At 42.7% G+C, this 11329-nt stretch overlaps 1 protein-coding gene across 1 annotated transcript; it reads right to left on the reverse strand.

Annotated features, from left to right (window-relative positions):
- Positions 1-1535: 1535 nt before the first annotated feature.
- SATL1 (spermidine/spermine N1-acetyl transferase like 1) lies at positions 1536-10777 on the reverse strand. The gene is made up of 6 exons (XM_054995814.1): positions 10694-10777; positions 9455-9506; positions 8231-8311; positions 5677-5778; positions 3728-3768; positions 1536-1736 (listed from the first exon to the last, which is right to left on the reverse strand). The coding sequence occupies exons 1-6, from the start codon at positions 10775-10777 to the stop codon at positions 1566-1568; spliced, it is 531 nt and encodes a 176-aa protein (XP_054851789.1). The 3' UTR covers positions 1536-1565.
- Positions 10778-11329: the final 552 nt, after the last annotated feature.

Consider the following 11329-nt stretch of genomic DNA (forward strand, 5'->3'; position numbering starts at 1 on the left):
CTGCCCATTTGGGCAGGGCTGGCCCTACTCTTCTCCCAGCGGGAAACAAAAGATGGTAGGTATGGCTGGCCATGAATATGTACAGTCAGTTTGGAAGTACAAAGTCACTGTTGTGTTCTTGATGCTAGCTACAGCTTAAAGCCCCTCCTACTTTCTTAAGCTATCGGCTACCATCACTGAAGTATACAGAGGTGGGCAAGGAGCAGCCTTGGCCTTTCTGTTGTCCCTCAAGCTGGACTGTGCTGAGAACCTCCTTGCAAAGTACCCTTTTGACTTTCATATTGCATTTTAGATTCTTTTAGGTGCTGTCGGGAGTCAAATTTTTTGGTTGAAAAGCAGGATTCAAAAATTCAGTGAAAAAACTGTGTGGAGAGGTCACTCCTTAAAAGAGAGGCGTGTGAATCCCTCTCCATCGGTCATTACAGAGGAAGCACATGTCACTTGCATTTCTGCTTGGTTGACTTACTGAAATGTCCAATTCTGTAAGAGGGTGCAGTCTATACCAAGTAGCAGTTCTCAAATCAGGAACTAGCAGCTAATCAATCGGATCCAACACTGTGGCCCCCAGTGGTTCTGCCAGGATGTATCAGTAAAGAAACGAATTTGCACTGTTTCAGCGAAAAGGCCTGGATGTCTGTTTCGTGGGCAGTCTGACTCCTGAAAGAACCTTTTAGAACACCTTGGTTCCACCATTGGTGATCTCTTGCAATCTGAGGCCGCGTGTTCTTCATGGTTATGAAGCTCTTCCAGATACAAGATACCAACTTTACAATAAAGCATAATCATTCTTCAATTTCCTGGCTAGTGACTAGAAAATATGAGGAAAGTGCTTGGCCACCCCTATGTTGCACATAAAAGGAGGAGGAAGAGGACTGGTTAGACCTCGAGATGGAATGAAGGCTTTTGCATTATGGAAGGTTAACTGCAGAGTCATTTGATCCTTTATGCTGGTGCAGCAGCCCAGCTAAGGATCTGACATTGCTGCTGCAGCAGACTTTCCATGCGGCAGAGTTATATGATGTAAGCCGCAGGATTTGTCCGGTCTTAAATACTGTAAAACACTGAAGAGCAGGGCTTTTTTTCACCTGGAATGCAGCGGAACAGAGTTCCGGCACCTCTTGAAAATGGTCACATGGCTGGTGGCCCCCTGATCTCCAGACAGAGGGGAGTTTTGACTGGCGCGGAGGGCAATCTCAACTCCCCTCTGTCTGAAGATCAGGGGGCGGGGCCACCAGCCATGTGACCATTTTTTGCAAGGGCAACCCACTGAGTTCCACCACCTCTTTTCCAAGAAAAAAAGCCCTGCTGAAGAAACATGAAATGTAAGACAACACCAGGAAATCATGGGGTCGTTGGTATCCTCCGGCAAAACAATAGCAGCAACGTATCAAAATAATGCCAGTCACAAAGCAGACCAACTATTTTTAATTTCTGTTGCTCTTACTACCCTGCTTGAGAGGCACAGAAGGGACAGCAGCGGCAGGCGCTATATGTTTTTGCAGACCTGATGAACTTAACTGGCTTCAAAGCTTGGAATGACAGAAAAGAAAGTGGAGAAGTTCTTTTTATTGCCCATCAGCCATTCTGATAAGCTGTTCTTTGTCAAACCTGAAGAGATGCCAGCCCTCTTCAGTGGAAAGGTCTGAAGCGCCACGCCTCATGTAGTACTCTATAGATGGCTTATTCCAAACGACAACAAGAAAGTGCATGCAGCTACAGCCGTTTTCGAGAGCTATCTGTTGGGAAGGAAACACATGGAATTGCGTTTTGGGGGTGCATCATCTGTCTTAGGAATTGGGATGGTTGCTAATATTGCTCCAAGGATGAGAACAGTCTTTGGAGCCATTTAGAGATGTCCATGTGCTCTATAAACTAGTGCCAGAGCAGTTTATTTTTAACCCACTGGTTTTTCTGTTGCTTGAACGGTATGGTACCACGGGCAAGAGCAAAAACTTGGAATTGCAGAGTTCACAACTACATGGGTTTCTTTGCCACTGCAGGATTTGGTTTACTTAATAAATGTTTACCTTGAAAACTTTGGGCCTAAAAAAATCTCCTATCAAAGTTTCCAAATTGAAGATGCAAAGCAATAAAATATTCAATATCAAAACACCCAAAGATAGGCTTTAAAAAAAAACAGCAGTAACTAACAAGTATTGGCCTAAAAACTGTAAAGAAACATCAGAAAGATACCACCAGTCATAAAAAATATACTAAAACAGAGTCATTGAAGGCAACTGAAACAGAAAAAACAGCTAAAAGCCTAGAAGCAAGTATTTTATCTGGCACCAGGAGCTAGAATGAGTAGGTAGCGGAACTCTCGGGAAAGATGGCACGGTGCCACCACTAAAAAGGCACACTCTGGTGGCCATCAATCTTCTGGTCTTAATTTTTGGGCAGACATACATAATTTACTGGATGCTTGTTGGCATATCTAACAATACATCTTGAATTGTGAGTCAGTGTGGTGGTGTGTATTTTAGAGAGAGGAGCTAAAGCTGGGGAGGAATGAATTCAAATCCCTGCTTCCTGTGGAACTTATTGGATGACTTGAGCCAGTCAAATTTACCTCACAAAGCTGGCATGTAGATGAAATTGAGGAAGAAAGAATCGCGTGTGCTGCCCTGAGCTTTTTGAAGAAAGGGTGAGAGAAAAATACACTAAACGAATAAATCCTGGATGTGGATTGGTACATTCAAAAGCACAGATCTGTGTCTGGTTTTAGCAGCTTAGGAAGATTCATATTCAATGTACGGGGTGGAATAGAGTTTGTCACTACCATTGTGAGTGGGGACTTCCAAGTAATCTATCAGAAAGTTATATAATTTCTATAGATCCTCTTAACCAGCAATATGTTTCTTTGGTTCTTCTCTCAGGACATGCAGAATGAAGCTGGTGCAGTCCCTTCATGTGTTTTTTTTTTACCTCAGTTTTCATTTGATAACTTTTGTATGAAAACACCCCAGTTTGAAATCATACACCATACCATAACTTTTCCCCTTCAAAACACCTTGAAATCCAGCCTTTTCTCTGACATTGGTTTTGATGTGTGGTGTGATTTTTTTTCCACACGGAGATGTTTTCAACCAAGCATCTCCTTCGTGAAAACTGGTGCATATCTGTGAAAAGGTTATGACGACAATTCAAAGTGGCTATCTGCTCGTAGGTATTGGAAGCCCGTTTCACAGAAGGTAACTTGCCCCAGGCTGCTAATTCTAGCCCAGGTTTCGCGGTTCTAAAACCAAGGCCTAAGTTACATGCAGTGTTAAAACTGAACTGTACCACTGAAAGCTGCATGTGGTAGGAAATTTGTACTTGAACATTAGTCCATATTTAAAAGAAATACCTTGAAAAGGCAAGTGTAGTATGTTGGCAAGAAGGTTCAGCCAGACCTCAATGACATCTTGTTTGTATGCACAAGTCTTTTGTGTAGGAACATGCAAGCTCTCCCTGCAGCCTGAAGCAGTGCAGTCCATAAACTCACCTACTTCCTCAACTGCTTTTGAGGTGAACTAGGCCAAAGACTTTGCCCATTAGTTTCCTATAGATCTTTTCTTTCCTGCTTTTCGCATATTCTCACCAAGTTCGCAATGTAGTCTTTGGTGATCTTCAGTGTTTAGTCGGCCTGCAGTTCAGCAACTGCCATAGACTGAATCAGTGGGTCAAAATACAGCTTACAAAATTACAATGATAATACACTTTTTAGGTATGGAATTAAATAACTTGCCTGGCTTAATCTCTTTAAAAGCTCTGTTCCAATGCCCCAACCTGCCAAAACACAATATAAAAATCTCAGTTGTGAGTTCACATTGCTTCAAATAATTTACTCATTTGATAATAAAAGCTACATAAAGTGGGGGGCTTGCAGGGGTTGAAGGGGGAAGCAATTCAGACATCACCACCCCTCTTCTAAATCCCTTTAGGGATCTGTGAGCTCTCGGGATCAAGCAAGTTGATTTCCCTCTCCTCTTTTTTCCTTTAATTGACTCTGACATTCTTTAAATTTCAGTCCTTAGCAACACAGTTTTTGATTCCCCCACCCTTTCCTATTGGTTAATTTATAGTCCTGTATGCTTTGGCCTTCTCCCATCATGTAGAGACTCCTGACTGTTTGTATGTTGCCTGCTTTTGGGGCTTTCACAATCAGTACGGGGGCTAGCTATTTTACTATTATAGCTATGCTTTCATTTGCAATGAGCCATAAGTTAAAAAAGAATTTTATAGGTACTTACTTGTATATTACACACATTAAATTTCTTGGTGATTGAAAAGAAATCAGTATTTTTGTTGACTATTTTGATTTTTTTTTAAGTACATCTCATTTAATAATATTTGTATCGATGCAGGCATTGCTACAAACACCCAGGCAATACAAATCCCATCTGAAAGAAATTTGGAAAAATACATCCGTGGTGGACTGCACTTTTAAAAAGCCTTGTTAAGAGCAGGGCTTTTTTTCAGGGGGAACGCGGGGGAACGGAGTTCTGGCACCTCTTGAAAATTCTCGGCAATAGTGCTTGAAAATAATATGATTTCAAAGAATCCCATGTGTTTCTTCCTTGTTTCCCTCTTGAGAGTTCCGCCGCCTCTTTTCGAAAAAAAATCCTGGTTAAGAGTTAATCCCTCAGAGAGTTGAGTGACAGGGTGCTCCAAGGAACCTGATTGGGTAGCATGAGCTGGAAAAAGGAGGGGGGGTTCAGCCCTAACTGAGAGGAATGGAGTGAGAAGAGTTGGGAGAGGAAGTCCTAACAGAGCAGTTTAACACCAACAGAAGCATTGGGGGAAAGTTGGCAAGGAAGTTTGGGAAGTAGGTGCAGACTCCCAAATGGGCCAAAGAAAGGGAATAGATCTTCTAAGGAGAGGAGACTTTCCCTACTCAGTCAAACAAGGAGGCAGTTCTGGAGAGTAGAGAGATCCCTGGTCGGGTGTTGAAAACTGCCCGTGGAGACCTTCAGATTCAGTCAAAAACTGAAGAAGCGCTGGTGTTTGAAGAGAGGGGGTTTTGAGTACTAGAAATTGGGTACCAGCATTCTTAACCCCAAAAGAGAAGGAGAATTCTAAAAGAAAGTGTATTAGAGTGTTTGGGGAAAACATGAGAACAAAAGCCCTCTAAACCTAAGAATTTCAGTATCTCTGAAGAGCATAAGAACTGTAAAGTCTGTGCATGTACTGGTTTTACCTCAGAGATATCTATGTTGAATTACCTCAGAAATTACCTCAAGCCCTGATTTCACCTGACCTTTCCCCTCTAAAATAAATAAACCAGTTACTTTTGAATTTTAAAACGCCTCTGGTGCCATTTCTGCTATTTAAGGACACAGAAGAGGGAAAGAGGAGGAGGGAATGTCATTCCATCATACTATGCGGGAGCCAAACAACATAATAACTTAAGTCAGCATCTGCTTTGCATGCGGAAAGTCCCAGTTTTGGGATACTTTGGAAAGTGCTATTACAGTGGAATATATGAACAAGTGAAGCTGCCTTATTCAGCACAGTTGAATTTGCTGTTCATTTAAAGAAATCAAAATAATTAATGGGAAAAACTGGCGGCAGCTGTCCGGGGTCTTTTCCAAAGTCTGATCCTTTTAACTCGAATTGCCAGGGTTTCAAACCAGGGTGTATATATTTATATACACTTTTGTTAGAAACGGGGCTGAGTGACTAGTTTTATTTTACCTCTAAAATCATCCATGACATAAAAGTCTTCTAGGTACAGCAACTTGCCTATCCAAGGGTCATACGTGAAGTAGTACATTGCAAAGCCCACAATACCGGTATCTGGGAAGGGGGAAAAAAGGGCATCTGTATAAAAAAAACACAATCGAGGTAAATCTATAATTATGTGCCTTTTGAAACGGATAGATTAAATTTAATCAGAGTATTACCAAAGCTTTGATACAGCTTCCTTTGTGAGATATGGAAAGAAGTGTTCAAGAGTTTTCACTTGAGTAAGCAAAATAGATGTTTTTTATTTGTTGTTTGCGTTCTGCCTTACAGCCACGAGACTTCCACAGAGTGGTACCTGGATAAACTGTCGTTAGAAAATCAATCCAAAATCAATTTAAACAAATAAAACCAGTAGCAAAAACAAGCGCTACTGAAAGTCTTTAAAAAATACAATGGCACCCAAAACAAAAGGCACCAAGTGGATAGCAACAGACTATCCCCAAATGAGGTGCTGCTACTAAGGAGTTCCTATTGCTTATGGCCATCTGTGAATGGACCCTGGAGAATGGAAGCAGGTATACTAGGCTTAAGGCCTTGGCCAGGCTTGTATGGAAGAAGATGGCTCTTCTGATAATGCATTGCTTGTAGGAAAGATAATCTCCCATTCTTTTTTCATTCTCTAGTGCCAAAACTAGATCAATAGACTTCCCCACTCCTTACAAATTAAAGTTGTGCTCTTCATCACAAGTCCACTACATTAACATTGGCCTCCACTGTTTAATCAGTTTGAATTGGGGCGGAGGTAACTCTCCCTGGCACCAGAAAAGGCTTATGTTTGCCCCAGGGCTTTTTTTCAGCTGGAACGTGGTGGAATGGAGTTCCGGAACCTCTTGAAAATGGTCACATGGCTGGTGGCCCCACCCCCTGATCTCCAGACAGAGGGGAGTTGAGATTGCCCTCCGTGCCGCTCAGCAGCGCGGAGGGCAATCTCAACTCCCCTCTGTCTGGAGATCAGGGGGCGGGGCCACCAGCCATGTGACCATTTTCTCCAAGGGCAACTCACTGAGTTCCACCACCTCTTTTCTCAGAAAAAAAGCCCTGGTTTGCCCCATTGGAATAAAGAGATAAGGCAACATATAGTGTGTGTATTACGATCATTCCAATAGAGTTTGTATCAGCACTGTAGAGCTGTAAGAAAATGTTAACAGACAGAAAAAGTTAACCCTCCCTCCCTCCAATCAGCAATCCTGATTGGAATCATGCTGTTAAACGCCTGCTGTTTACAAAGGGAGGAGATGTTTGGGAACTCTGAACATGGAATTTCTGCATCTTGATTAGCTTGACTCTACTACCCGAGTGCAAAGAACAAGTTTAGGCCCAACCTAAGATGCATGTGCATATTCTCAATAGGAATTTTTAATTTTATTTCATTGATCGGCTGAACCACCACCACACTGTGATCATATCACACAATGAATTTGCATGTCTGCTCAACTTCAAAAGCCATTTGCCATGTGGTGGGGTTGCAGGGAGGCCTGTTGCGATCAGAGAAAAACCATTCCAAAGGCCTTTTGGGAGCTGAGAACTAGTTTTACAGTTTTTAAAGCTTTAATCAATGGATTTCTCCCCCCCCCCCCTGCATTTTTACCCAGCCTTTTCATCCCAAGGGCTTTTTTGGCTATTAAACTGATTAAACCTAAGAACCCTTGAACACCAAAATTCAACTTTCTGTTAAATCACAAGAGAATTTTTGTGAAAATATATGTGCCAAACTTAATAATGGTTGTAGGTTTTTTCAGGAGAAAATTGCTGTTGCTAGCTGTTTAAATATATGCACTAACCCTCTCCTACTTTCAGTATTTAGGAACAAGCTATGTGTTATATGCAAATGAATGTCATGAAATCCCAGGGGCCTTGTTTTTAATGGCAAGCAGCCCTTGGGAAGTTGCACTTTTGAATGGGGGAGCAACCCAAGACAGGTGAGGATGCTTAACCCTTTACAAATCGTACGGTTTCCTGCTTAGACTCCCCACAGCTGATTTTCACCACCACCACCACCACCCCCCACAGGACTCCTGCAGCACCAAAAATCAATTTGAGATTGTACCTCCTCCATTTATAAAGAGCTACTGATTTGAGGTGAAGACCTCCTATTTCTCAAGGGTTGAGGGAAATAACAGTAGCAGGTATGGTATTTATTTTCCATGTTGTTTCTATACAGCCTTTCTTTGACAATGAACTCAACATATGTAGAGTTCCAGGACGGCCATCCATCCAGCACAGACAAGACTCAGATTTGCTTAGCTGTACAAACAGTCTCCTGTACATGTGCAGACAGAGTCTTTGTACATTACAGGAAAATGATGCAGGGAGGAAGGGTTAAACCACTCTGCATCCCCCCCCCCCCCCCGCTCCATGCTGTGGCCCTGATCTCAGCTGGGCCACCCCGTGGCTACTTTTAGGCCTAAACAGAAACTCACAGATGTCCCATGGTATAGTCTAGAATGTGTTCAGCTTTGTTGCAGAGGAAGTCTCAGTACCAGGAGAAACAGTTAAAGCTTACCTCCCGTTTCATTGTCCTTTCTTGCCTCTGCTATTAAACAGTGGAAGAAAGGATGCGATCCAAAACCATCTCGAAGTAAATCTGAAAATGTTAAGGTTATTGAATAAATGGTGAAATAAAGTTATAAAAGGACCCAGTTTGCTGCCAACTTCCTGAAAAACTACAGTTTGGGGGTCCTACTCTGGTAGGTTGGGAGGGCAGAATATCAAAAGATTCTCCACAATCTGATTGTTGGATTCTACTGGAGTCCTCCATCAGCTGATAAGTGAATTATGCGTGCAGAAAAGTTTACGTCCATCGTAATTCCATGATGGCTAAAGGGAAACTCCATGTTCAGAGGCAGTGAGCCCCTGAATACCAGTTGCTAGGAAGGATCAACAGTAAGGGGTGGCTTTGGCCTCCGGGCCCCTTTCCACAGCTTCTGGTTGGTGACTTTAGAAAACATGAATTCTAGGCTATATAGACCTTTGATCTAAACTACCAGGGTGCTTTTTATTTATGATGATATAAGACGTAGGAAGTGAGATAACATGATAGCAAAGACTTCAGTGACAGCTAAATAATGTGTTTCCATAGCCTGTATGACATTTTTATCTTGCCCTTTCTCTAAGAAACCCAATTAAGGAATCCAATTCCAGGCCTAGAACTGAATGTAGTTTTGGAGATTAAAATCCTACACTACTATTACAGCACTGTGTGTGGGTATCGATTATATGTTACGTCCTCTCCAACAGTAATGTTCTTAGCGTTTGGACTTTGACTGGAGATTTCTGGGTTCAAATCCTCGATCAGCCATGAAACTCATTGCGTGGCCCTGGGGCGAAGTTGCATTTTTAGCATCCTAACCTGTTTCATAGATGTTGTAAGGATAAAACGGGTGGGGTGGGCATGCACACCATCCTGAGTGCCTTATTTATTTAAACATCCATTTTCTCCCCAGAGGGGTCCCAAAGTAGCTTACACCGTTGTTCTCCCTCCATTTTATTCTTACAAAAACAACTATGTGGAGTAGGTTCGGCTGAAAGTGGCTGACCCAAGGTCATCCTTCCATCAAGAAAGCCAGTGAACTTCATGGCAGAGTGGGAATTTGAACCTGACTCTCCCAGATCCTAGTCTGACTCTCTAGCCACTATGCTATCCTATCTTTCTTGGTGAAAGGACATTATTAAAATGTTAATACATTTTCAGCTTACTGAACTTGACATTCTAGCCATTTTTCTTTACCTGATTCTGTTATTTTTACGGCATCCGGCATATTTTCATAAGCAGCTAACTCCTGTCAAGAGAAGAAACAAGGATGTGCCATTTTATCAATTACTGTGGAGCTTCTCGACAGTGTTGTGATAAGAGCAACCTTCACTAGCCTGTCAAGGAAGAATTCATATTCATGCAAAGAAGCAGTCAAGCTGGGAGAAGGGTGGAGCAGACGGGTTCATGGGATTGCAGCGAGGCCAATTGGAAGGCGATGGTGGGAGCTGGCCTCATTTCAAAGGCAACGAGAACATCTGGAGGCCACAGGTACTAGCTGATCAGGAAAAGAGATCACATGTTCTCTCCAAACAGTCTTCACCTGGTACTTTCCCAGTTAAGTTTTAGGCACCAGGTAAAAAAAAATGTGTTCTTGGTTATATTGACTAATTTTATCTAGATGGTTTTTATTTGCTGCTTAAAAGTATGTTGTTTATTATTTTATCATCTTCTCTGCTGTTTTTTTATTTTTACTGTTACAGCTGTTAGTGTTTTTACTGTTGGTTTTATTAGCTTTTAATTATTTGGATTGATTTTGTATCCTGCGTACAATTATGGGAGCCTTGTGAAGATGAGACAGTACAGAATTATTTTCAATAAACAAGTGAGTGATCATTAGACTCTTGAGCATTTCAGTGCGATATTCATGTTTTGAAAAAAGTGTGTGCCAGTCACACAGACAGTCTACATGGACATCACCCATATGTGGACCTGCAAGTCCTAGGCACCCCAGTCTACTCTTCCTTTTTCATCTGTTTTGCAGTCTTGCCTCCACTTTGCACACCTAGGAATGGTTGATAATGCCAGCACAGTTTGTCAGTTGTTACTGCTGTGCCAGCACAAAATCCACACCCAAAGTTGGCCCTACACCATGTTATGAGTTTGCACCATAATGTAACAGCCATGTGAACCTATAAAGCTTCCTTATGCTGCATTAGACCACATATCCACCTAACTCAGTATTATCTGCTGTGACTGTCAATGGCTCTTCTGGGGGTCTCAGGCAAAGAAAGGTCTTGGCCAACACTTCCTACCTGAAATACATGGAACTGAAAGTGGCAGGGTTTAAACCTGGGACCTTCTACAAGCAAAACTAGGAACTGACTAGCAAGCTATGGTCGTGGCAGCAATCCCATTACTGTTATTTCCTAGTCCGCCATCAGATGGAACTGGATTGTTAGAAGGCCCTCGGTCTGTTTCACTTTTCAGTCTTACTTTGATGAGACGCAGGATGTCTGAGCAGTCTTGTGGCTCTGCCGGACGAACTCGGAAGTGGTTCAGGGTGCCCGGATTTGCCATAATGAGAGCACGAAGCAGCAGGGAGGTTGATCACTTCCCACAAGGGAGCTTGAGTGCTGCTGGGCCTCTGCTTGTGGATCTTCCTCTTGATTCACCATTTCAAAGGGCTATATGTTAGACAAGTGAAAAAAAAAAAAGAACCCGGTTCTTCCCCCTCCTTCCCCACCCTTCTTCCCTCCTCTTTTCTCTTCCTTCTTCGCAAAGATGAGAGTGTAGCTTTCACTCCTTGTTGCTCCCTACCATCTTCCCCACCTTGCTACTCTGCCTGGTGATTAAGCAAGCAACACTGATCATAGGAAGAGTCACAATGACACCGGCATCACAATCCCCCCACTCCCAACAAACTACTTAGCATGAAACAGAAAACCGACATGAAGAAATTAACTGTGTCTCAATTATACAGGGCTTTTTCTGGGAAAAGAGGTGGTGGAACTCAGTGGGTTGCCCTCGGAGAAAATGGTCACATGGCTGGTGGCCCCGCCCCCTGATCTCCAGACAGGGGGGAGTTTATCTCAGCGGCGTGGAGGGCCATCTAAACTCCCCTCTGTCTGG

The sequence above is a fragment of the Eublepharis macularius genome, chromosome 13 (assembly GCF_028583425.1).
Source record: "Eublepharis macularius isolate TG4126 chromosome 13, MPM_Emac_v1.0, whole genome shotgun sequence".
Classification (NCBI taxonomy): Eukaryota; Metazoa; Chordata; class Lepidosauria; order Squamata; family Eublepharidae; genus Eublepharis; species Eublepharis macularius.

Bases quoted from the DNA above. Each gene is read 5' to 3' on its own strand.
- SATL1 (XM_054995814.1), bottom strand. From the start codon at position 10,777: ATGGCAAATCCGGGCACCCTGAACCACTTCCGAGTTCGTCCGGCAGAG. The intron at 9,507-10,693 runs GTAAGACTGAAA...TTCTCTTGACAG, and splicing joins ACATCCTGCGTCTCATCAAA to GAGTTAGCTGCTTATGAAAA. The intron at 8,312-9,454 runs GTAAAGAAAAAT...TAACATTTTCAG, and splicing joins CGTAAAAATAACAGAATCAG to ATTTACTTCGAGATGGTTTT.